Consider the following 23,417-nt stretch of genomic DNA (forward strand, 5'->3'; position numbering starts at 1 on the left):
CAACTTTTCGTGGCTCGTAAAAACTTCACAGGCTATAAGAAGAGCTGAGAACTTTATATTTTCCGCTCACACTGTCATTCGATTGGCCGTCACGCCTGTCACTTAGTTTGTTAACAACATCTCGTCGCTAGTTGCGCCTAGACCTTCCGGCGGTCTGTATGTTCACTAAAATGACAGCAGCTTCACCGTTGCTAGGCGACAGCTTTCTCCGCGCTGTGGACCAACAAGTTAGCCAACGTCATAGCGCGAAATGTCACTAAGCAACTGTGTGGCATTGATAATTCTGACGTGTAGCTAAGAAATGATATTTTTCATTAACTGATGATGAACATCACTGAATTCAGTGCATGATAAGCCTGTGTAATGACCTTAATTGGTAAACAAGAAAATTAGTTATTACTTTCGTATTTGAAATAACACAGTTGTTCTCCAACTTCTACTGCAAGTAATCGTTCACCATCTTTTTTTTTTTTAATTACTTAGGACAGCATGACGAGGGCCACAACGTGGTGTGATTGATACAAGCATCTTTGCTAATAGTGTACGATAACAACAGACAAACGCACGGAAATCTAAACATGGCAGCCAGAAGGGCCCATGGTGTACAAAGAGTCCTTACTAAATTGGAATCGTCGGTTAAGGCCGGTGACTATTATGAAGCTCATCAAATGTACAGGACTTTATATTTTAGGTACTGAAAGACATGGATGTTTGTATCGTCACCGGATTTTGTTGCGTCAAGGAATCAGTGACGATCTAACCTTGTTTATTTACCATAACAAGTAGTCGAATTGTTTGATAGTGAGATGTATACACTGGTGGGCTTTGTTTCAGATACTTAGCGCAGAAAAAATATGAAGAATTGCTTCAGTTGATACACGAGGGTGCTACATGGCTTTTGACAAACGATCAGGTACACACTATTTAAAGTGCAGAGTATGTTTTGATTAGTTGTAGAACTAAAGCCAGTGGTCGTAATAGTGAACACGCAATTTTCTCTATTCAGTTTTTAAGCGATTTGGTCAACACAAACAGAGAGTAAAAGTTAGTATGAATGAAATGTAAGAGGGAGTTAAATTTATTTGGCAACATTTAGCAGTGTGTATATGTGTGTGTGTGTTGTTTTCATGGTTTTATTGGAATATATTTAATTACATTTTGCAAATGAAGCTATTAATTGTATTAATGCTACAAATAATTTTAACAGATGTCACAGCTTGAGCGTATAACACCAAATTTTGTGCTCCTGTTCAGTGTTGTGGTTGTCACTCATTTTGACACATTGTAGGACACTTGATCGGACATCTTTATTTTTTTCTTTTGTTTATGGTCTTAGGTGGTGCTTTGTAATTGAACATTTATGTTTTGTTGAATTTTCAAGGTATCTACTCAGGGATAACCAATATTTTTACGAATTAGGGTGTATTATTGTTGTTAAATACGTTTTTCAACAGAGACTGTAATAGCTTCATTCTAGAAATAGACAAGAACTTTGGGAGGGTTGGGAAAGAAGTTGCATCCTCTTGTGTAGTGTAATTATTTATTCTGTAGAAATACAATAACATTGTCACACATGCATTATGTCATTGTAGCAAGTCAATATGAATAAAGTGCATTGAATAATGACAGTAATAAACACTGAGTAGGAAATCTGTAATTTTACTTCATTTTTTTTCCTTTTGTGTTTTCTAAGTGTTATTTACAGTAACATTCGAGATGCTCATGCATGTTTTAGATTGGTGCCTTTCTAGCAGTTGAAAGTATTTGAACATAAAACTTTAATATACTGAGTGAAAGTCACTTAGTGGGCACCCCCTCCCCCTTTGGCATTTTCTGTAGTTTGTGTGTTATACATGTGCACAGTAGGCATCATAGTACTTGTTGGAATCTTATCTATTATCTAATGTACATTATCTTAATTTACCTTGCAGTTTCACTTTTTATGATGAAAAGGGCATTAAATATGATAATTTTGGATAAGTATAACCTAAATGTAAATATTATCCTATGCTACAGGCCGGTTTTTTTTACTACAACCTTTATTTGCCATTCACATTCGTTGCCTTCATCAACTTGCGAGCAAATTGTGATCTTTCAACTTAACCTATGCTACAGATCAGGCTGTTACCACAACCAAGATTTAATGGGATTTGGGGGAGAGGTCCAATATTCCACACAGACCACTTTATTAACCCATTAATGTTGGAAAACAGTCTCCTTGGTCAAATAATTTGACACAGTTAGTGACCTTTCCAAGCTCCTTCATTAGAGGTGCAAAATATATGTTATGGTTATAATTCTGCTTAGAATTAAAATTTGCTATGGATATAAACATTTTGGCTTAGTTCTAGTATCATAGAATGGAGCCCGTTAAACATGTCCATGCTATGTGTCAGCTTTCACATGTCAGTACATTTGATTGTATATTATTTTTTAAAATATAGGATCAAGTGACAGACCTATCTGTAGCAGTTTGTCAGCTCGGTATTTCTTTTTTCCCTTTATTGACTGCACCTGATTATCAGTTATTGTATTTACTTTGGTTTATTGTGGTTTTCTTTTTTCTCTTCTTAATTATATATTGGGTATGTCTCCTATGGGTTGTCAGTTGTTTTTCTCTTGTGTTTTGGCAGATATTTGCTGATTTGTTTTTGCAACATGTAGCTGGTGTCAGCTCAATCAAATCCTGTTCATCATGTCTCATACAATGCCCGGTGTTGAGGGAAACAGTCAGTTTGTTCCCCATAACCAACAAATTATTTTTAAATCAGAATTTTATGTGCCTGTTTCATAGAGTACTCACAGATTAGTTTAGTGCATTATTTATGTTATCGATATTTATTACCAGGAACAGCAAAACATGAAGAATAATTAGTACCCCAGCAGCACCTGAGTAACGTGTTTCTGTAGGGTGGTAGCAGTCAGCATGGATCAGGACAGTGCTGTCACTGCTGGAGTACTCATTATTCTTCATGTTTTACTGTTAATACGTATTGCTTAGATGAATATTGCACTAGACTAATCTAGTACTGCTCTGTCGAATGGCACAAAAAATTCCACTTAATAATGATTTTGTTTGTAACATGCTTACCATGTATTGTGAACCTCTGCCAATGTCATACAGGAAGCGAATATGGGGGGTACTGCTCTTACATGACAGTACTGGATGCATAACAGCTCCTCATAGAGTGAATCAAGCCACTTCCCTCTGTCGGATAATGGAACTTCCCCTGTTTGCAGTTTAATGGCTCAGTTAACATATTTTTAAACTATACCCTGTAGTGCAATGGGCATATAGTGTAGTAAATGAAGAAATTAACTAAACAAAAAGGAAGCAGAATAAAATAATGTAATTATCCTTGGCAGTTGTCCAGTGTATCATTGATTGATAGGTATTCATTAGGATCTTTGGACTCAGATTTGTAATGAACAATTCTTTTAAAATTAATCACAGGTCAATACAATTTCAGTAAGTAACTTTAATGAATGGTTCTATTTTATTCAATTGTAGATCACAACTAGTCCCCATATGCTCTCACATGTAACCTCTTTATCTCGTTAGCTCGAAAACATAACTGGATACTGTATGAAAAATTTGTCGTTCAAAGGTGGAGTGAAAAACAGAGGTTATACACAAGGTTCATAGTTTTGTAATACGATTGAGTTATGAAATACATTGTGAACTTCGGTATTATAATAAATATTTCAGTGTTACATAACGAATTGTTTCTTCATTCACTGAATATTTGAATGATATATAGAAAAAATACAATTTGGCTGAGATAAATGTGTAATTTGAAAGCTGAGAAGTTTGTGGCAGGACCATCTCACCTCTTGAAAATGATTTGTGAACTAACTGAAAGTCCAGGTCTTGAAAATCACAAAAATAATAAATGAACAGGCTGACAACCTGTACCACAAAATCTTATATTGTAACAAGCAGCCAATTGAGGTCAACAAAGGTCCACAGTGACAGTTTTATGGGTTGCAATACTTTGCTATAGTGCGTCCCATGCTTGTGCAATAGGATTTAAGTTTGAGGTGAGTTGTCCACTCTAGACGTGGGATTGTCGCACACTGCATCTGATAGCTCACAAAGTACTCAGAGCAGGTTTGCATTATAAACAAGTGGCTCTGTTAACAAACTGGAGATGTGTGGCCTACATGCCTCTGGGACGTTTTTAGATACTTGCTAGTCGGATGTTCTTGGACACTGAAGGCAACAAAATGAAGCTGGCATTTGACTGTAGAATGTGCCTGAACTTGTTCATTCTACTGCTGAATATTTCCTTCCTAGAAGCCTATCACCTGGAAATAACACTAGTAGTGATTTTCGACTTTTAGCCTGTCTCACACTGACTTTTGCTGGCTGCTGCTGTGCCAGTGGCATTGGAAAATATAATGTTATCCAAATACACACCTAAGAGAAAAGAAACAACATGTCATGAAGGAATAATCTGAATGGGATGGAAATATGTAGTTGTTGTTGTGGTCTTCAGTCCTGAGACTGGTTTGATGCAGCTCTCCATGCTACTATATCCTGTGCAAGCTTTTTCATCTCCCAGTACCTACTGCAACCTACATCCTTCTGAATCTGCTTAGTGTATTCATCTCTTGGTCTCCCTCTACGATTTTTACCCTCCACGCTGCCCTCCAATACTAAATTGGTGATCCCTTGATGCCTCAGAACGTGTCCTACCAACCGATCCCTTCTTCTGGTCGTTGTGCTACAAACTCCTCCTCTCCCCGATCCTATTCAATACCTCCTCATTAGTTATGTGATCTACCCACCTTATCTTCAGCATTCTTCTGTAGCACCACATTTCGAAAGCTTCTGTTCTCCTCTTGTCCAAACTAGTTATCGTCCATGTTTCACTTCCATACATTGCTACAATCCATACAAATACTTTCAGAAACGACTTCCTGACACTTAAATCTATACCCGATGTTAACAAATTTCTCTTCTTCAGAAACGATTTCCTTGCCATTGCCAGTCTACATTTTATATCCTCTCTACTTCGACCATCATCAGTTATTTTACTCCCTAAATAGCAAAACTCCTTTACTACTTTAAGTGTCTCATTTCCTAATCTAATTCCCTCAGCATCACCCGATTTAATTTGACTACATTCCATTATCCTCGTTTTGCTTTTGTTGATGTTCATCTTATATCCTCCTTTCAAGACACTGTCCATTCCGTTCAACTGCTCTTCCAAGTCCTCTGGTGTCTCTGACAGAATTACAATGTCATCGGCGAACCTCAAAGTTTTTACTTCCTCTCCATGAATTTTAATACCTACTCCGAATTTTTCTTTTGTTTCCTTTACTGCTTGCTCAATATACAGATTGAATAACATCGGGGAGAGGCTACAACCCTGTCTCACTCCTTTCCCAACCACTGCTTCCCTTTCATGCCCCTCGACTCTTATAACTGCCATCTGCTTTCTGTACAAATTGTAAATAGCCTTTCACTCCCTGTATTTTACTCCTGCCACCTTCAGAATTTGAAAGAGAGTATTCCAAAATAAATATATAGATGTGATGTATTTGTACAGACAAACAAATGATTACAATTTCAGAAAAAATGGATGATTTATTTAAGAGAGAGACCTTTACAAATTAATCAAGTCGGCAGTGCATTGGTCCGCCTCTGGCCCATATATAAGCAATTATTCAGCTTGACATTGATTGATAGAGTTGTTGGATGTACTGTGGGATATTGTGCCAAATTCCAGTTGGCACTTTAGATTGTCGAAAACCCGAGCTCGCTGGAAGGCCTTGCCCATAATGGTCCAAGTATTCTCAGTTGGGAAGAGATCCGGCGATCCTACTGGCCAAGGTAGGGTTTGGCAAGCATGAAGACAAAAAGTGTAAACTATTACCGTGTATGTAAGGGCATTATCTTGCTGAAATGAAAGCCCAGGATGGCTTGCTATGAAGGGTAACAAAATGGGACATAGAATAGCATTGATGTAACACTGCTGTAAGAGTTCGGCGACAACAGGAGTAGTCCTGCTAAAAAAAAAAAATGACACCCCAGACCATCACTCTCTCCAGATACGTCTGTGCTTGTCATCGGGGCTCAATTCGAAGTGGGACTCAGCACTGAAGACAATGCTACTGCAGTCAATGAGATTCTTGGCTGAAGGTGTGCCTGGAGAGAGTGTAACACACAAATGTCAAATCGGATGAACAATAAAGTAAGGGACTCATTTTCAAAATGATGACATTTTAAAGATTTTGTAGAGCTACATCTAAACAAAGCACATTGGTTTCAAATTGGTGAATTGAACCAAGCAAAAGAGGATTTTAACATGGGAAACACTGTACTTTCTCTGGGCTTGTCTGCCGTGCCAACCACGTGACACATCTCATTGAGTAAATCTGGCACACTTTTTCTCATTTGTATCTGCTTCATGTTTTCAGCATGAACCAGGAAGTCGGCTGCATGTCTGGTTGTACTATATCCATGTACAGCCATCTGTTCCTCCAGCCACAGGCAGTGTCTGAAGATCCTTTCTGTATATAGAAAACTTCGATGTTGCCAAACAAAACAATGGAAGAGATTTTTTTGTCTTCATGTTTTTCTTGAATAACAGAACTTACATTGCAGTATGCTTTTTGTCTTTGTTGCAGTTGACCAGTGGTGCTGATTTATCCATTCTCTTTGTCGATGTTCTTCAAAAGTCTGAGAATGCACCATCTGATGATTATTTTAAGAAACTGTCACGGTAAGCTGGAAGTTAAAAATCTTCACTAAGAATATTATTTTCTAGTACTTGCAAGCCTAGCACTCTCATATTTTATTTTATGTGTCTGTTTGTTATAGTGTAATGCCCTATACTGCCAATAGAAATATGTCCAAGGAAATAATAATATCTCTAGCTTTCACAAAAACAGTTTCTTCCTAGGAGAAAGGAGGAGCTGATTGGGGGAACCTCTCAAAACTTCCGAACTGCATATCATGGCCTTCCAAAGTTTAGTGACAGAGAATTGTGTAGGAACCATTAATTGATATCAGTGAAAATTTCGTTAAGCATTCTTTCAGAAACTATTCATGATTTGCTAGTTTTTTGCAGTGTTTATAGCATCAGCACTTGGGGGAGGGGGGGAACTATATCCGTATTAATCTCCTTTCATCAGTAAAATTTCACACACACACACACACACACACACACACACACACACACACACACACACACACACACACACACAAAGGAGAAACAAGAAAAAGGTAAGGGCACAAAGTTGGATTTATTTGGGCAACCATATCTTTATAGTTCAGTTGGATGATGACTAATAGCTTAATACAGGACTGTTTCCAGTTGAAACCCTCTGCATCCTGTCAAAGAAATAACATTTGAGCTGTTTTGCAGGGTTTATTGTTACAACATTGTATTCTAATGTACATAAAAGGATGTTGTGATTTACACAGAAAATCTTTAACAGATCACAGAATATACCAGTTACCTGTAATTTGTTCTCTAACAATTGGTATATTTTTGTTGAATGCACAAATAGCGTTTTCAATGTTGAAACCATTTAGAAATCCAAACTATATCTTCAACAATGTATTGTGTGTAGTTACATGGTTAAGAAACCCACTTGTATATTATATTTGCTAAAATTTTAACAAATACTGTCACAAAATGAAATTGTATGGCAGTTTGATGGTATTTCTTTATCTTCTTTCTTATACACTGCCTTAACTCCAGTGTATTTCAGTAAATCAGTAAATTTTCCAGTGAGCATGACTGATTACACATACAACTTAATATGTTATTAAGCTCAAGAGGACCCACTTTAATTGACTTTGTTGATATATTATCATAACCGCTAGTTTTTTAAAGTATTTTTCTTTGTACATTGGATGATATTCTTATATGTAACACTGTTCATTCAGTAGCCCTATGGTGAGGAGGTATTTAGTGAAATGGAACATACCAAGATGGGGGGGGATGTTAACACTCCTTGAACTAATCACAAGTGAAACAGTCATGGAGGATGTAGAATGAATGAAATTTTAAACATACTTTACTTTTAAAATTTATACAAAATTAACTGTGATACGTAAATATATACTTACTACAGTGCACATGGTAATTCTTAGAATATTATAAGTAGTGATCTTTAAAAGTTTGCATTTCTCACACACATTACATTACAATTCTGAAGAAGTACGAAAGTCAAATATCACATTGAATTCACATTATGTGACGTTGATAAATTATACATACAGATAAATTGGTTCTTATCAGAAATTCATCTGTGAAGTTGGAGGACTTAGCAACTAACAAATCATGTAAGCTCTTCTTACAGTGTATCATAAACTTTTGTATAGCTACTGGCTGTTATTGAAAATGTGTGTTTGTGACTAGTGGACACTTACCTACATCAAAGTAAGTAATCTTAAGTCTCTATGTAGATTCTTTTTTATTCCTAGTTTTGTTGTATGTGTGAAAGAATGGTGTATCATTTACAACAAGTGTGATCAGGAAATGGAAATATGCTGAGAGCCAGCAGTTAATGGGATTCTGCATGAGCTTGAATTCGCACCACAAATTATTCACATTATGTGCTTTTTGGACTTGGAGAGCTTTGACTTAGCTTGATTGTTTGCACCAAAATAGTATACAGCATGCCATTATACAGTGAAAGTAAGCAATGACAATGAACTGGTTGGAAAGCATTAATGAACATCTGTTGTGCTCTATAGATGAATATCTTAACAGGGATTGTTAGACCAGCTTAAGTAAAAATGTCTGTTAGATTCAGTTTTGACAGCAGTCGAGATGAGGTATTTTGTGCATGATAAATTTATTAAAATTGGAAAACAATGTTTCATTCTGCAAGTGTATTAATTCTGTAAATATTAGCAGTTCCAGTTTACTGTAATGTATTCACCTATTTTGACAACCTGACAAGTGATCAGGATAGTGAGTATTGTATTCAAATGTTTTATGTTTTTATGTTCTGGTTACAGTTTCTGTCATGTTCCACATCCACAAGAATTATTTCATTTTTGGGTCTATGGAACAAAAACTGAATCTAATTAATTAATTAATTAATTAATTAACAGTTCTGTTCTACTATCCTCTACAACTATCTTTGTGTCAGCATAACTACTGCAACCCACATCCATTGAGTCTGCCTACTGTATTTCAAGCCTTGGTTTCCCCTCTGCTGTTATCACTCCCCCATGTAGACATACACTTGCTAAACATAGATTTATATTCTAATTTCTGTTTTTCCAAAAAGCTTTTCTTGCTTCGCAAGGTTTTTAAATGTTATACAATATGGGAAGTTTCTAACGATGTGGATGATAAGAACCGATGTGAAGTTGGATTGCAACATTCACTCCTCTCGCACATCGGTTGACTTACTTGTTACATACAGTCGATCTTCTTCTCTGGATTGCCTGCTATGTTGACCTCCAAAAACTTCTTCTCCGAAGAATACTGCTGGTTAAAAGGAATTTATGACTCTCTCTCTACTTTTGAAATAATTTAGTACTCGAGGAATACTTTTAGTTCAGTCCTGGTATATTTCGACTTCCATGAATAACGTATTCACCATTTCTCACATGAGTATTTGAATGTTCACAAGTCAACCGATTTGTCTTGCGTTAGAATCTATAAAATACATCTCCAATAAAGTTGGTTTAACAACCACATAATTTATGAACTTGTCTTGCCTCTAGCGAGTACTGTACGTGAAGTACTTAAGTCTATAATCAGTTGTTCATTTTTCTTTAACAACAATCACAGTCACTAAAACAGCAAAGAATACTGCATAATTACTTATTGTTCTTCCAATACAGCTTCCGTGGTGCGAGCGGCAAACACTTGTCGATGCTGTTCGACCATTGCGTCTACCTTGTTCTTGTGACTCCTTTCCAACCTGCACACACATACATGTGCTGCACAGTATGTATGTTCTCACACACTTATTTTTAAAATATTGTATGTTCGAGGCGGTAGAAGGGCGAGTGGTTCTAGAATTTACGCTGAAATTCTTGGATCACTACGAATTATGGAACCAGGTTCAACTCAGTTTCTGAACCAAGATGAAAATTGATGTCCAGTCAACAACATTTATGCAATCAGCCCTTAAGTGTCTCATTTCCTAAACTAATTCCCTCAGCCTCACCTAATTTAATTAGACTACATTCCATTACCATTGGTTTACTTTTGTTGATCTTCACTTTTAACCTCTTTCCAAGACATCCCATTCAACTGATTTTTCTCTCTCTGACAGAATTGTAATGCTATCAACAAACATCAACATTTTTAATTCGCCTCCCTAAATTATAATCCACTTACCAAATTTGTCCTTGGTGTCCTTTATTACTTGCTCAGTATACAGACTAAATAAGATCAAGGAGGGGCCCTTCTCAACTATTGCTTCCCTTCATTGCTGCTATGTGAGTTCTGTACGAGTTGTGGATAACCTTTTGCCCTGTGAGTGTTATCCCTGCTACCTTAAGAATTCTATAGAGTATATTTCAGTCAATATTGTCAAAAGCTTTCTCTGATCCTTTAAACACTATAAATATGGGTTTGTGTTTCTTAAATATTTCTTTTATGATCAATCAGAGGATCAGTATTGTTTCGAATTTTCCTACTTTTCTCTTGTAAGCAAACAGATCTTCCCCAAGGTCAGCTTACACCAGTACTGTAAATAATGAGTCTCAGTATTCTGCAACCATGACTTATTAAACTTGGAGTTTGATAATATTCACACCTTTAAGCATATTCCTGGTTTGGAATTTGAATAATTATGTTGTTCACAAAGTCTGGTGACATTTACTCTTTCTCATGTATCTTGCACACCATGTGCAATAATTTTTCATGGCTGGCTCTCCCAAGGAGCTCATTAATTATGAGAGAATGTAAGGAGTCTCGTTTCAGCCTCCCATGTAATCTTCATATATTTGTTTTTCTGTTACTATAATTCTGTGTTTTAAGTTCATTTCCTGTATATACTGCTTCTATGTATTTCTTTCACCTTTCCGCTTTATATTCTTTGCTAACGTTGGCTCCCTATCTCAACACTTAATATTCGTGAAGCTGCTTCTGTTCTTTGATTTTCATGTCCATGGCATTTATCTTACCCATAATCATACATGCTTCTAAAGTTTCTCATTTCTCATCTAAACCATTTCTGCTATGACATTTTAGAGGTAGTTTCACACATTAGGATCACATAAACACCTCTTCGACTAAATTACTCATTATGTAAATAACAGTTAATCTGTACTTGTACACACATTGGCAAGAAATTATTTTTTATGAAATTGTGTAATCTACTAACCACTTCTTCTATTAGCTATTGGTAATATGCCATCAATAACTAATGGTTAATTAGCCATTTATTAACCATCTGGCTAGATAATCCAAGACGATTAGCACATCCCTGAAAATAAAGAAAATACGTGAAATGCTATGCAAAATATCCAGAATTTCATTGTACCGGTCAAACCAGTAACAGTATGACATTCTGATACTAGATGTCTCGAGGTACACATTGTAGCTGCTATGGCACAAAGTTGACGGATGCAGTTGTGCACCTGTGAGCTATAGTGGTGTGTGTCAGGATGTGTTTCAGTGCTTATGCGACCTGTAAAACAGATAACGTGAAGGAGTAACAGATTTGGAGTAAATTGTGTTTCAAGTTGAAGAAAATTGCAACTGAAATGCACCACTTGCTGACAGAAGCATGCAGTGAGACTGTACTGAGTCAAGCAAGAACATTTGAATGGATCAAGCACTTCAAGGAAGGTCAAAAATCTGTGGAAGATGACAAACATTCTGGTCAACTGTCAATGTGCACAACATGGTACCGTATTTACTCGAATCTAAGCCGCACTCGAATCTAAGCCACACCTGAAAAATGAGACTCGAAATCAAGGAAACAAAAATTCCCAAATCTAAGCTGCACCTGAAATTTAGGACTCGAAATTAAAGGGGAGAGAGAAGTTTTAGGCCGCACCTCCAAATTGAAACAAAGTTGGTCCATTGTAATATGAGACACAATTTAGCTCGAATGAATGACGATACAGCTACAGTAGTTTGATTCAAGTCATAAGCTAAGCAGTTAAGCTTTACCAGGTAGCCATTGCTATGCATCAGACGCTCTGTCCGTATTTATACAGGTACCCTTCCTTTTTCACGTGCTTCGTCTGGTTTGAATTGATTGCTTATTTTTCTTTGATGTGATGAGTGCCGATCTCTTTGTTATAGGTGTTTACGTCATTCTAATCTGAAAATGCATTACTTTACTGTGTCGCGCATTGTTTGTTGCATTTTGATGATGAGTGTTTACGACCTGTCGCCGCTCGCGGCATGTCTTGCTTTTGTGCGCGCTACCGCCCTTCAAATTAAAAAAAGAGAGAGCAAATAATAGACTGTGTGTGATAGAAGATGTGAAGGAGAGTTTAGCGAAAATTTTTCTTCGTTTGAAAATCTTTGCAGATGCCTCTTTAGTACATTACATTCTGCACAGAAATTAGAGTCATCTTAGATTTAAAAATCTAGTCAGTTGTTGTGCTTCATTTCTGACTGTATCACTATTCGGCGTAAGAATAATACGAATATAAACATGACATGATATGTATATTCTTCCGCGTTTTCTGTTGTCTCACTCTAGTTTCGTGGCAGACAGGATTTAAATGAGATAGCAGCAAACACGAAAGAATACATGGCAAAATGTTTATATTCGTATTATTCTTATGATGAAGAGAATACTGCATGTGATTCGCAATTCATAAAAGTTCCTATTAGCAATCATCTCTTGTCACAAGTAGGAAAAAATTCGGAACGTAGAGTTGGCCATATTGACAAACACACCAAACAGTCTTCTCAGTCGGATTTTCGTAGTACATTGAAAGGCTGCTACATTCGAAGATGAACAATACGGAATTTGTATTTACTTCGTTGGATAATGTATGAAAATCCACTGGTCGAAACTCGAGGTGGAGGAAAAAAATCTCGTCTTCCACCTTAATTTATTTACTGACGCAGAGGTTTTGACGCCAGTATTTATCTTTGTGCCTATAAAGCATGCCTCTGTAGCGCTACATATATTCGACGGCAGAAGTTAATTGTGGCGGCACCTACCAACATTTTACAGAACTTCCGCTTACTTTGCACTCGATTCTAAGCCGCAGGCGGCTTTTTGGATTACAAAAACTGGAAAAAAAGTGCGGCTTAGATTCGAGTAAATACGGTAAATGTTCACTGAAGTGCATGATGTGATTCACAAATACTGAAGGTAGACAATTCATAATGTTTGTAACAGACTTTTGAGTTCTAGCAGATGAACTGAACACGAGATGAATTGCAGTGAACCTCAGAATTCAGCTGTGCACTGAGCTGTAGTAAAGAGTTTGAGAGTGTCCAAAACCCTTATCCAGAGTCATAACAGGTGATGAATTTTGGGTCTGTAGTTATGACCCTGAAATGAAGCAACAGTTGTCATAATGGGAAGCGCCATCTTCTTCAAGGCTGAAAAAAGCAAGACAGGTTCACAGCAACAGGAAGTCAGTGATGATCATTTTTTTTGATATATGGAAAATAGTGCATAAGGAGTGTGTTCCACCTGGTCAGACTGTCAGTGGGTAGTTAAACTGCAAGGTTGTGAGATGACTGAGGGGAAAAGTTTGGTGGAAATGGCCAGAGTTGTTGAAAAACAGAGACTGATTGGAACATCATGACAATGCACCTGTGCACATGTGTCTCATTTGGAAGGAATTTGTGGTCAAAACAACATTGCAATCTACATCTATATCTACATGGATACTCTGCAAATCACATTTAAGTGCCTGGCAGAGGATTCATCGATCCACCTTCACAATTCTCTACTATTCCAATCGCATACAGTGTGCGAAAGAACAAACACCTATATCTTTCCGTGTGAGCTCTGATTTCCCTTATTTTATTATGATGATCATTCCTCCCTACGTAGGTTGGTGTCAACAAAATATTTTCGCGTTTAGAGGAGAAAGTTAGTGATGGAAATTTCATGAGAAGATACTGCCGCAACAAAAAAGCCTTTGTTTTAATTATGTCCTCCCCCATACCCTGTATGATTTCAGTTATGCTCTCTCCCCTGTTTTGCGATAATACAAAACACGCTGCCCTTCTTGTACTTTTTGGATGTACTTCATCAGCCCTATCTGGTATGGATCCCACACCGCACAGCAGTATTCTGAAAGAGGACGGATAAGCGTAGTGTAGGCAACGTCTTTAGTAGTTCTGATACATTTTCTAAGTGTCCTGCCAATAAAATGCAGCCTTTGGTTAGCCTTCCCCACAACATTTTCTAAGTGTTCCTTTCATTTTAAGTTATTTGTAATTGTAATTCTTAGGTATTTAGTTGAATTTACAGCCTTTAGAGTTGACTGATTTATTGTGTAACCAAAGTTTAATGGATTCCTTTTTGTACTCATGTGGATGATCTCACACTTTTCGTTATTTAGGGTCAATTGTCAATTTTCGTACCATACGGGTATCTTTTCTGAATCGTTTCGATATTTGTTGTGACCTTCTGATGACTTTATTAGTCAATAAATGACAGCATCATCTGCAAACAACCTAAGATGGCTGCTCAGATTGCCTCCCAAATTGTTTATCTAGATAAGGAGCAGCAAAGGGCCTATAACACTGTGTTGGGAACACCAGAAATCGCTTCTGTTTTACTCGATGACTTCCCATCAATTAGTACGAACTGTGACCTCTCTGACAGAAAATCACAAATCCAGTCACATAAATGAGATGAAATTCCATAACCATGCAATTTCACTACAAGCCACCTGTGTGGTACAGTGTCAAAAGCCTTCCAGAAATCCAGAAATACGAAATCAATTTGAAATACCTTGTCAATGGTACTCAACACTTCGTGTGAGTAAAGAGCTAGTTGTGTTTCACAAGAACGTTTTTTAAATCCGTTCCGACTGTGTGTCAATAGACCGTTTTCTTCAAGGTAATTCATAATTTTTGAACACAACATATGTTCCAAATCCTGCTGCATATCGATATTAATGATATGGGCCTGTAATTTAGTGGATTACTTCTACCATCTTTCTTGAATTTGGTGTGACCTGTGCAACTTTCCAGGCTTTAGGTATGAATCTTTCATCAAACGGACAGTTGTATATGATTGTTAAGTATGGAGCTATTGTATCAGTGTACTCTGAAAGGAACGTAACTGGTATACAATCTGGACCGTAAGACTTGCTTTTGTTAAGTGATGTAAGTTGCTTTGTTACTCCGAGGATATCTACTTCTATATTACTCATGTTGGCAGCTCTTCTTGATTCGAATTCTGGAATATTTACTTCTTTTTCTTTGGTGAAGGAATTTCAGAAGGCTGTGTTCAGCAAATCTGCTTTGGCAGCACTGTCTTTGATAGTATCTCCATTGCTATCGTGCAGAGAAGACATTCTGTTTTTCCACTAGCATTCTTCACACACGACCAGAATGTCTTTGGATTTCCTGCCAGATTTTGAGACAAAGTTTCATTGTGGAAAGTTTCATAAGCATCTCTCATTGAAGTCCACGCTAAATTACAAGCTTCTGTAGAAGACCGCCAATCTTGGGGATTTTGCATCTGTTTAATTTTGGCATGTTTGTTTTGTTGTTTCTGTAACAGTGTTCTGACTCATTTTGTGTGCCAAGGAGGATCAGCTCCATTGTTTGTTAATTAACTTGGTATAAATTTCTTAATTGCTGCCGATATTATTTCTTTAATTCAAGCCATATGTGGTCTACACTTACATTGTTAATTTGGAAGGAGGGAGATTGTCACTCAGGAAGGTGTCAAGTGAATTTTTATTTGCTTTTTCGAATAGTTATATTTTTCATTTATTTTTGGAGGATTTGGGGGTTACAATCCTCAGCCTCACTACGACAACCTTGTGTTCACTAATCTCTGTATCCGTTTTGATGCTCGTTATTAGCTCAGGATTATTTGTTTCTAAGAGATGAAGTGTGTTTTCACAACCGTGTACTATTTGTGTGGGTTCATGAACTGACTGCTCAAAATAATTTTCAGAGAATGCATTTAGCACACTTTTGGATGATGTTTTGTGCATACCTCCAGAATTAAACGTGTATTTTCACCCACATAACAAGGTTAAATTGAAGTCACCACCAAATATAATTGTATGAGTCAGTATGTGTTTGAAATCAAACTCAAGTTTTCTTTGAACCTTTCAGCAGTTGTATCATCTGAATTGGGAGGTCGCTAATAGGATCCAGTTATTTTATTCTGGTTGCCAAGAATGACCTGTGCTCATACTGTTGTTGTTGTGGTCTTCAGTCCTGAGACTGGTTTGATGCAGCTCTCCATGCTACTCTATCCTGTGCAAGCTTCTTCATCTCCCAGTACCTACTGCAACCTACATCCTTCTGAATCTGCGTAGTGTATTCATCTCTTGGTCTCCCTCTACGATTTTTACCCTCCACGCTGCCCTCCGATACTAAATTGGTGATCCCTTGATGCCTCAGAACATGTCCTACCAACCGATCCCGTCTTCTGGTCAAGTTGTGCCACAAACTTCTCCCCAATCCTATTCAGTACTTCCTCATTAGTTATGTGATCTACCCATCTAATCTTCAGCATTCTTCTGTAGCACCACATTTCGAAAGCTTCTATTCTCTTCTTGTCCAAACTATTTATCGTCCATGTTTCACTTCCACACATGGCTACACTCCATACAGATACTTTCAGAAATGACTTCCTGACACTTAAATCTATACTCGATGTTAACAAATTTCTCTTCTTCAGAAACGCTTTCCTTGCCATTGCCAGTCTACATTTTATATCCTCTCTACTTCGACCATCATCAGTGCCCACACTAACCCACAGGAACTATCTGCTTCAGTTTCATGACAAGGTAAACTACTTCTAACGGCCTACTCAGCAGACCTAGCCCCGTGTGACTTCTACCTGTTTCTGAAGATGAAAATCGCATTGAAGTGGTGATGCTATAACTTGATTGAAGACATCCAAATGGAATTGCAGCATGGCCTGAACACCTTGACCCTGTGGACTTCCAGGAGTGCTTCCAGAAATGGGAACAATGCTGGGATTATTGCATACATGCCCAAGGTGCCTACTTTGAGGGTATTTGGATATTAGGACATAAGTATAGTTTCCTGATTTTTACAGTGAAATTCTCAGATACTTTGGGTCGCACTTCATACAGTTAATTGTAAATAGACATTATGGCAAGTTCCTTTGTCACTGTGGCTTTAAAGCAGCACATCCTGTTTACATATTCTTAGTAGCATTGCACAAAAACCCAATACTATTTAGATTTCACTATTTTACAGTGGTAAATAATTATGTACGTGGCTGGAGAGCAAAAACAAACAGCCTACTCACTGAATGTTCCACAGTGTCATGTAAAACTTCCTTTTCGAAAGGTGCATAGCTTGAAGATGTGCGCGATGTCACGTGCTAAACTATTGTACATGAAGCACATGTTACACCATCAGGTTTGGAGTGCTGTCTCCTAGCTGGTCGTGGTACAAAAATATGTAGGTAGAACTGAAATGTGAATTTGCATCTTCGTGCATTGTGAAACAGTTAACACTATCTCAATTCTGCTGCTTCAGCCCAGATGCCCATGGTCCCCAAGGAAATCGTATCTGCATCCACATAAACCTCCACATGAAACTGCTACCTGGTCCGAATGTTGCCTATACTTCAGTGGTTTCTCCTCCCATACCATTATTAACCCTTTTTTTAGCAACATTTCTTTCTTTTAGTGAAGATACTAGCTACATTGTGAGTGCCTCACAAGTGTCAGACCCCTCTATGTTTGGTCTCTTCCTCCAAACAACCCATCCCAACAAGTGTTGGACATTTATGTTGGTATAGATGATTGCTTTGAAACTTATTGTTAATGTGTGTTCCCTCTCCCCTCATAGGAAGTGACTTTGGCTAATGTTTTAATACTCATCCAGTTCCTTGGTGTAAAATGCAAGATTTTACTCTGCCATATTCAAAATGGCACTTACACTAAAGGTCCCAAGATCGAAACTCACTCATGGCGAATTTTTTTTTAACAGTTTACGTGTGAAATTGTTATATGGGAAAACATTTTTCTGACATCCAAGAGGGCGTTTTGGAGTTTGTAGCTCTGTTCTTTTGGCAGTCTGCTTTTGCTTCATTGGTTGAAAGTAGCAAACCTGTAGCGTACATTTGTATAGATAACACCACACCTACGTGTACAAATGTACACTATAGGTTTGCTACTTTCAACTAATGAAGCAAAAGCAGACTTCCAAAAGAACAGTATTATAAACTCAGAATTGTCCTTTTAGATGACAGGAAAATGTTCTCCCATATAACAGTGAAAGAAAAAGAAAAAAAATCTGCCATCAATGAGTTTCGAACTCAGGACCTTTGGTATGACAATCTGCTACTCTACAAACTCACCTACCAGAGGTCTCAATGTCAGCGGCTTACAGATACGATTTCCTAAAGTCTGTAGTTCTAGTGTTACTTTTAATTATGACTTACACATGTTCCACTGGACGACAGCACACAGCATGCTCAAAATCGGTGGTTTGGTTGATACTTTGACACACAACATTTGGTACCTGTCTGAGTCCCTGACATCAGGAGGTTTGTGTGTAAGTAGCTCAGTGTAGCCTTTGGCCAATCTCTTCCAATCATTATTTTGTTTCACATATACTAGGATCTGCTGGAAAGTGCCCTATTAAGATGGCTTTCACTAATGTGAATATTGTGAAAAGAAAAGTTGCTACTCGCCATACAGCGGAGATGCTGAGTCACAGACAGGCACAACGAAAAGACTGTCACAAATATAGCTTTTGGCCAGTAAGGCCTTCGTCAAAATTAGATGACACACACACACACACACACACACACACACACACACACTCGCACAAATGGAACTCGCACACGGGCAACTGTGGATTCAGTTGCCTGAGACTGCAGTTGTGTGTGTGTGTGTGTGTGTGTGTGTGTGTGTGTCATCTAATTTTGATGAAGGCCTTACTGGCTGAAGGCTATATTTGTGACAGTCTTTTTGTTGCGCCTATGTGTGACTCAGCATCTCTGCTGTATGGGGAGTAGCAATTTTCCTTTTCATAATATTGTTACATTCCATCTTGGATTTTCCATTGTTTGACTTTCACTAATACGTTTGTCTAAAAACTTTCTTCAGTTCAAGTGCCACTCAAAATATTTCCTAAACCTTCTTCATCTTATAGTATGAGGGCCACAATCTAGTAATTTCAGAGATAGTTTCTGTTCTTAGCTTTTTGAGCAATAGTTGCATTTAAAGTGCTGTGAGAAATCTGCCCAGCTTTTGAAGTCCTGCATGTGAATAACTGCCCATTCTGTAGCTTCTGCCCAAGATTCTCAGATATAATCGGGTGAAGCTCTCCTTCTGGCATAAAATGGGAAATAACCTGCCATATGTCTACTATTGCCTGAGCTAAGCTTCTCCACCATTTACTCAGTGAACATGGTTTATTCTCACTGGTATGGTGGAAACACCATGAACCATTTTTATCAGTGGCTCCTCCATACCATTTAAAAAATCTAGTATGGTTTTGTACAGATTATGTTTTCTGTCTGTAATAGGACGACTCTTTTGTATAGAAGACTTAAAACCTGTTAGCTTGTGTCTTGAAAATGATCTGCTGCATGTTCTGTATGTTCAAAGAGAGCGGTCTTTTCCAACCCATGATCTTCTCCACAGTACGAGTACTCTTTCTTGCACTGGTCTGTAAGATAATGTGTTGCAGTTTCCTTTCACCTTGGATTTAAAATTTTCTAATGCTTTATTTCTCTCTTTGATATGATTAAACATGGTTTCAAATTTCATATTCTTTTTTCCGATTTCCCTCCAACATCTAATGATACTTCCATGATGGACTCTAATTTAAACAGTTTAGGAACTAAATCAGTTTGATCAGTAATCTCCTTACTTGTTGTAAAATTATTTTGGTCAGTTTCATCTTATGTACTTTTAAATTTACTATCTCTTTGCTTAACATTGATATATCCTGCTTCATTTGATTTGTGAATATGCACTTGCAATTGTGATTGCATATTCACAACTTGTGCACTTAGACTATTTAACTGTAGATTTGAAATGTCAACTTGTGTACTTGCCTATTAACATGTATGATGAGATTATTCAACAGCAAATTTGAACTGTCCTTTTTTTGCATTACTATTCGGACCTGCAAAAGCATGTCATCCTCATCAAAAATTTTCCACAGATGTGGTAACTAATTATAGTTTAGACACATCACAATACAAATACATAATCACTAAACTATCTTCTCGAGCTTGCACAACACTTCACCTTATAGTTTTACACAACACTACACAACTCTTCCAGTGCCGGCATTAATGGTTGACTGTTAGCTGGAATGTGGTGTAGATTGCCATCTCCAAACAGCAAATATATCTGGCAGTCACCATCAAGTTGTGATGTCTCATTGTCATCTGCAGCCTGCATTGTCAGCTTGATGACCTCTTCTCAAAGTCATTGGCAGTTGCAGGTTACGCTTTTGCCCACATGTACAACCAGCTCATTTGAGCCCTCTTCCATTGATTCTCCAGTCTTAGTCTCTCCAGTGCCCTATGTGTGTGTCACCAGGTGTGGTGTTATGATTCTGGTCCAAAGTATTGGATTTAGAATAATTTGCATTTTCAATAAATCACTTTGACCGTGTTCAAATTTCAATTACCAGTGCATTAGCCACAACCAAATTTATGAAATGAATTATTAAATTTTTCCTTCTTAAACATGCAGCTCCATTTTAACAGGGTAGGACTGGATTGGACAAAATTAAATTCACTTGTTATTATAAAAACTACTAATTTTTATGGTAATCAGTCAGAGGTGCTATGTATTGTTCATATATGCAGCAGACTCGCCTATCTCGCACTGTGTTAACTTTCTCAATAAATGAACCAGACTAAAATTCTTCAGCAAGTTCTCCGGAATTATATGTACGCACTGCATGTGAACTGTTGCCAAATCATCTTTTGAAAGTAAACAATCTTTCCAGTCCACAACTAAGAACACTGTGAAATTCAATTTCAACTCGGAACACATTTATTTCTTTCACAGTTCATAAGACAGTATGGATGACTTGACTAGCTGTCATCAGCAGACTGACTCACTCACTAAATGATTATATTTCCATTAAAGATGTACAGACATTCTTTTTTTCATTTAATTGCAGTTGTGCCAGTTACTGTTCAGTGAAAACTAGACGTTAGCAACAATCGCAAGCAGAACCTTCTTGACATCACATGAGAAGGGACTTTGTTCCAATGGGCGAATACAGCATATTTTGCCACCACAATGAAGAGTTTACCGATGGCTTACTATGTCAGTCTTCGTCTCAACATGCAACAAAGAAACAAACATTCATGTAATAAACAATTCCAATAATACAAAAAATATATAAAATCTTAAACCAACTTACTTAACATGCCTTCATTGTAATTACTTCAGCTTCTCATCTGTGTGTGCTAGTGTTGTCCTGTATTCTGTTACACCAGAAGTAGAAGCAGTTGCGATGACCATTATGTCCAGATCGCTTAGTGGTCAGAGCATCTGCGAATAAGCAGGAGCCCCGGGTTTGAATCCCGGTGTGGCACCAATTTTCGACTTACCGTATTTACTCGAATCTAAGCCGCACTTTTTTTCCGGTTTTTGTAATCCAAAAAACCGCCTGCGGCTTAGAATCGAGTGCAAAGTAAGCAGAAGTTCTGAAAAATGTTGGTAGGTGTCGCCACAACTAACTTCTGCCGTCAAATATATGTCGCGCTACACAGGGATGCTTTGCAGGCACAAAGATAAATACTGGCGCCAAAACCTCTGCACCGGTAAATAAATTAAAAGGTAGAAGAATGTAAACATTATGCCATGTATTCTTTCATGTTTGCTGCTATTTCATTTGAATCCTGTCTGCCTAATAAACTACGAAACTAGAACAGCAAACGCGGAAGAATATACATATCATGTTATGTTTATATTCGTATTATTCTTATGCTGAATAGTGATACAGTCAGAAACTAAGCATGGCAACTGACGAGATTTTAAAATCTAAGATGACGCTAATTTCTGTGCAGAATGTAATGTTCTAAAGAGTCGTCTGCAAAGATTTTCAAATGGAGAAAAATTTTCGCCAATCTCTCGTTCAGAACATCTTCCATCACACGCAGTCTATTATTTGGTTCTTGTTGATCATTATCAAAGAAAGCAGCAGTTTAAGTAACAACAAATAGCAGACTCGCGCCATTGTTTCGCTTATTAGACAATTCCTCTCTCTTTTTCTTTTTTTTTTTTTTTAATTGTGAGCCGCGGTAGCGTGCACAAAAGCAAGCCATGCCGCGAGCGGCGACAGGTCTTAAACACGCATTATCAGAATGTAACCAACAATGCATGATACAGTACAATAATGCATTTTCAGCTTAGAGTGACATAAATACCTATAACAAAGAGAACGGCACTCATCAGGTCAAAGCAGTACAAGCAATCAATTCAAACCAGACGAAGCACGTGAAAAAGTAAGGGTACCTGTATAAATACGGACGGAGCGTCTGATGCATAGCAATGGCTACCTGGTAAAGCTTAACTGTTAAGCTTACGACTCGAACCAAACTACTGTATCTGTATCTTCATCCATTCGACCTCAATTGTGTTTCACGTTACAATGGACCAACTGTTTTTCGATTTGGAGGGGCGGTCTAAAACTTTTCTCTCGTCTTGAATTTCGAGTCTCAAATTTCAGGAGCGGCTTAGATTCGGGAAAATTTTTTTTCCTTGATTTCGAGTCTCATTTTTCGGGTGCGGCTTAGATTCGAGTGCGGCATAGATTCGAGTAAATACGGTACTCATTGATTTCAGTCAGTGCCCATTCACAGCCAATGTCTGCTGTTCCTTTGTGTCTTGAAACATCACAGTGTAATCATCAAAACAAAACTGATTCAGGTATACCCTGTTAACACACAATATTATCCCCCTTCTTATTTCACCAGTTCAGGGATCTGAGAATTTCATCTAAGAGTGCTATGAATAGTTTTGTCGTTATGTAGTTTCTTTGACTGATTGTTCTCTCAGTTCTGATTTCCTCACTACAGCTTTCAAGTCTAATGGAAGCATTGATGCATATATTCTTTATTAAACTTACGTAGCTTAAACCAGCTTTTTTTTCCTCTCTTGGAGGGTACTACTGTAGTATAGATCATGTTGAAGCCAAGCCAAAAGTTTCCTCAAAGTCCCTGTATCCTAGATGTGGTAGTATTTCATGCTCATCATTGTTTTCTGTGATTTCATTCATGACTTGCAAGTGACACATTGTGCTGTATCCACTTCCAAAGGCAGCTTATTCATTTCCTTGATTAAAAGA

At 37.6% G+C, this 23,417-nt stretch overlaps 1 protein-coding gene across 1 annotated transcript in view; it reads left to right on the plus strand.

Annotated features, from left to right (window-relative positions):
• Positions 1-533: 533 nt before the first annotated feature.
• The window catches only part of LOC124775188 (Golgi to ER traffic protein 4 homolog), a 72,964-nt gene continuing 50,080 nt past the window's right edge, over positions 534-23,417 (plus strand). Inside the window, exons 1-3 of the mRNA XM_047250028.1 lie at positions 534-691; positions 835-913; positions 6,637-6,731. Of these exons, the coding sequence (XP_047105984.1) occupies positions 579-691; positions 835-913; positions 6,637-6,731 (287 nt within the window). The 5' untranslated portion in view covers positions 534-578. The remainder of the gene's footprint in view (positions 692-834; positions 914-6,636; positions 6,732-23,417) is intronic.

This window comes from Schistocerca piceifrons, chromosome 2 (genome assembly GCF_021461385.2).
Source record: "Schistocerca piceifrons isolate TAMUIC-IGC-003096 chromosome 2, iqSchPice1.1, whole genome shotgun sequence".
Lineage (NCBI taxonomy): Eukaryota > Metazoa > Arthropoda > Insecta > Orthoptera > Acrididae > Schistocerca > Schistocerca piceifrons.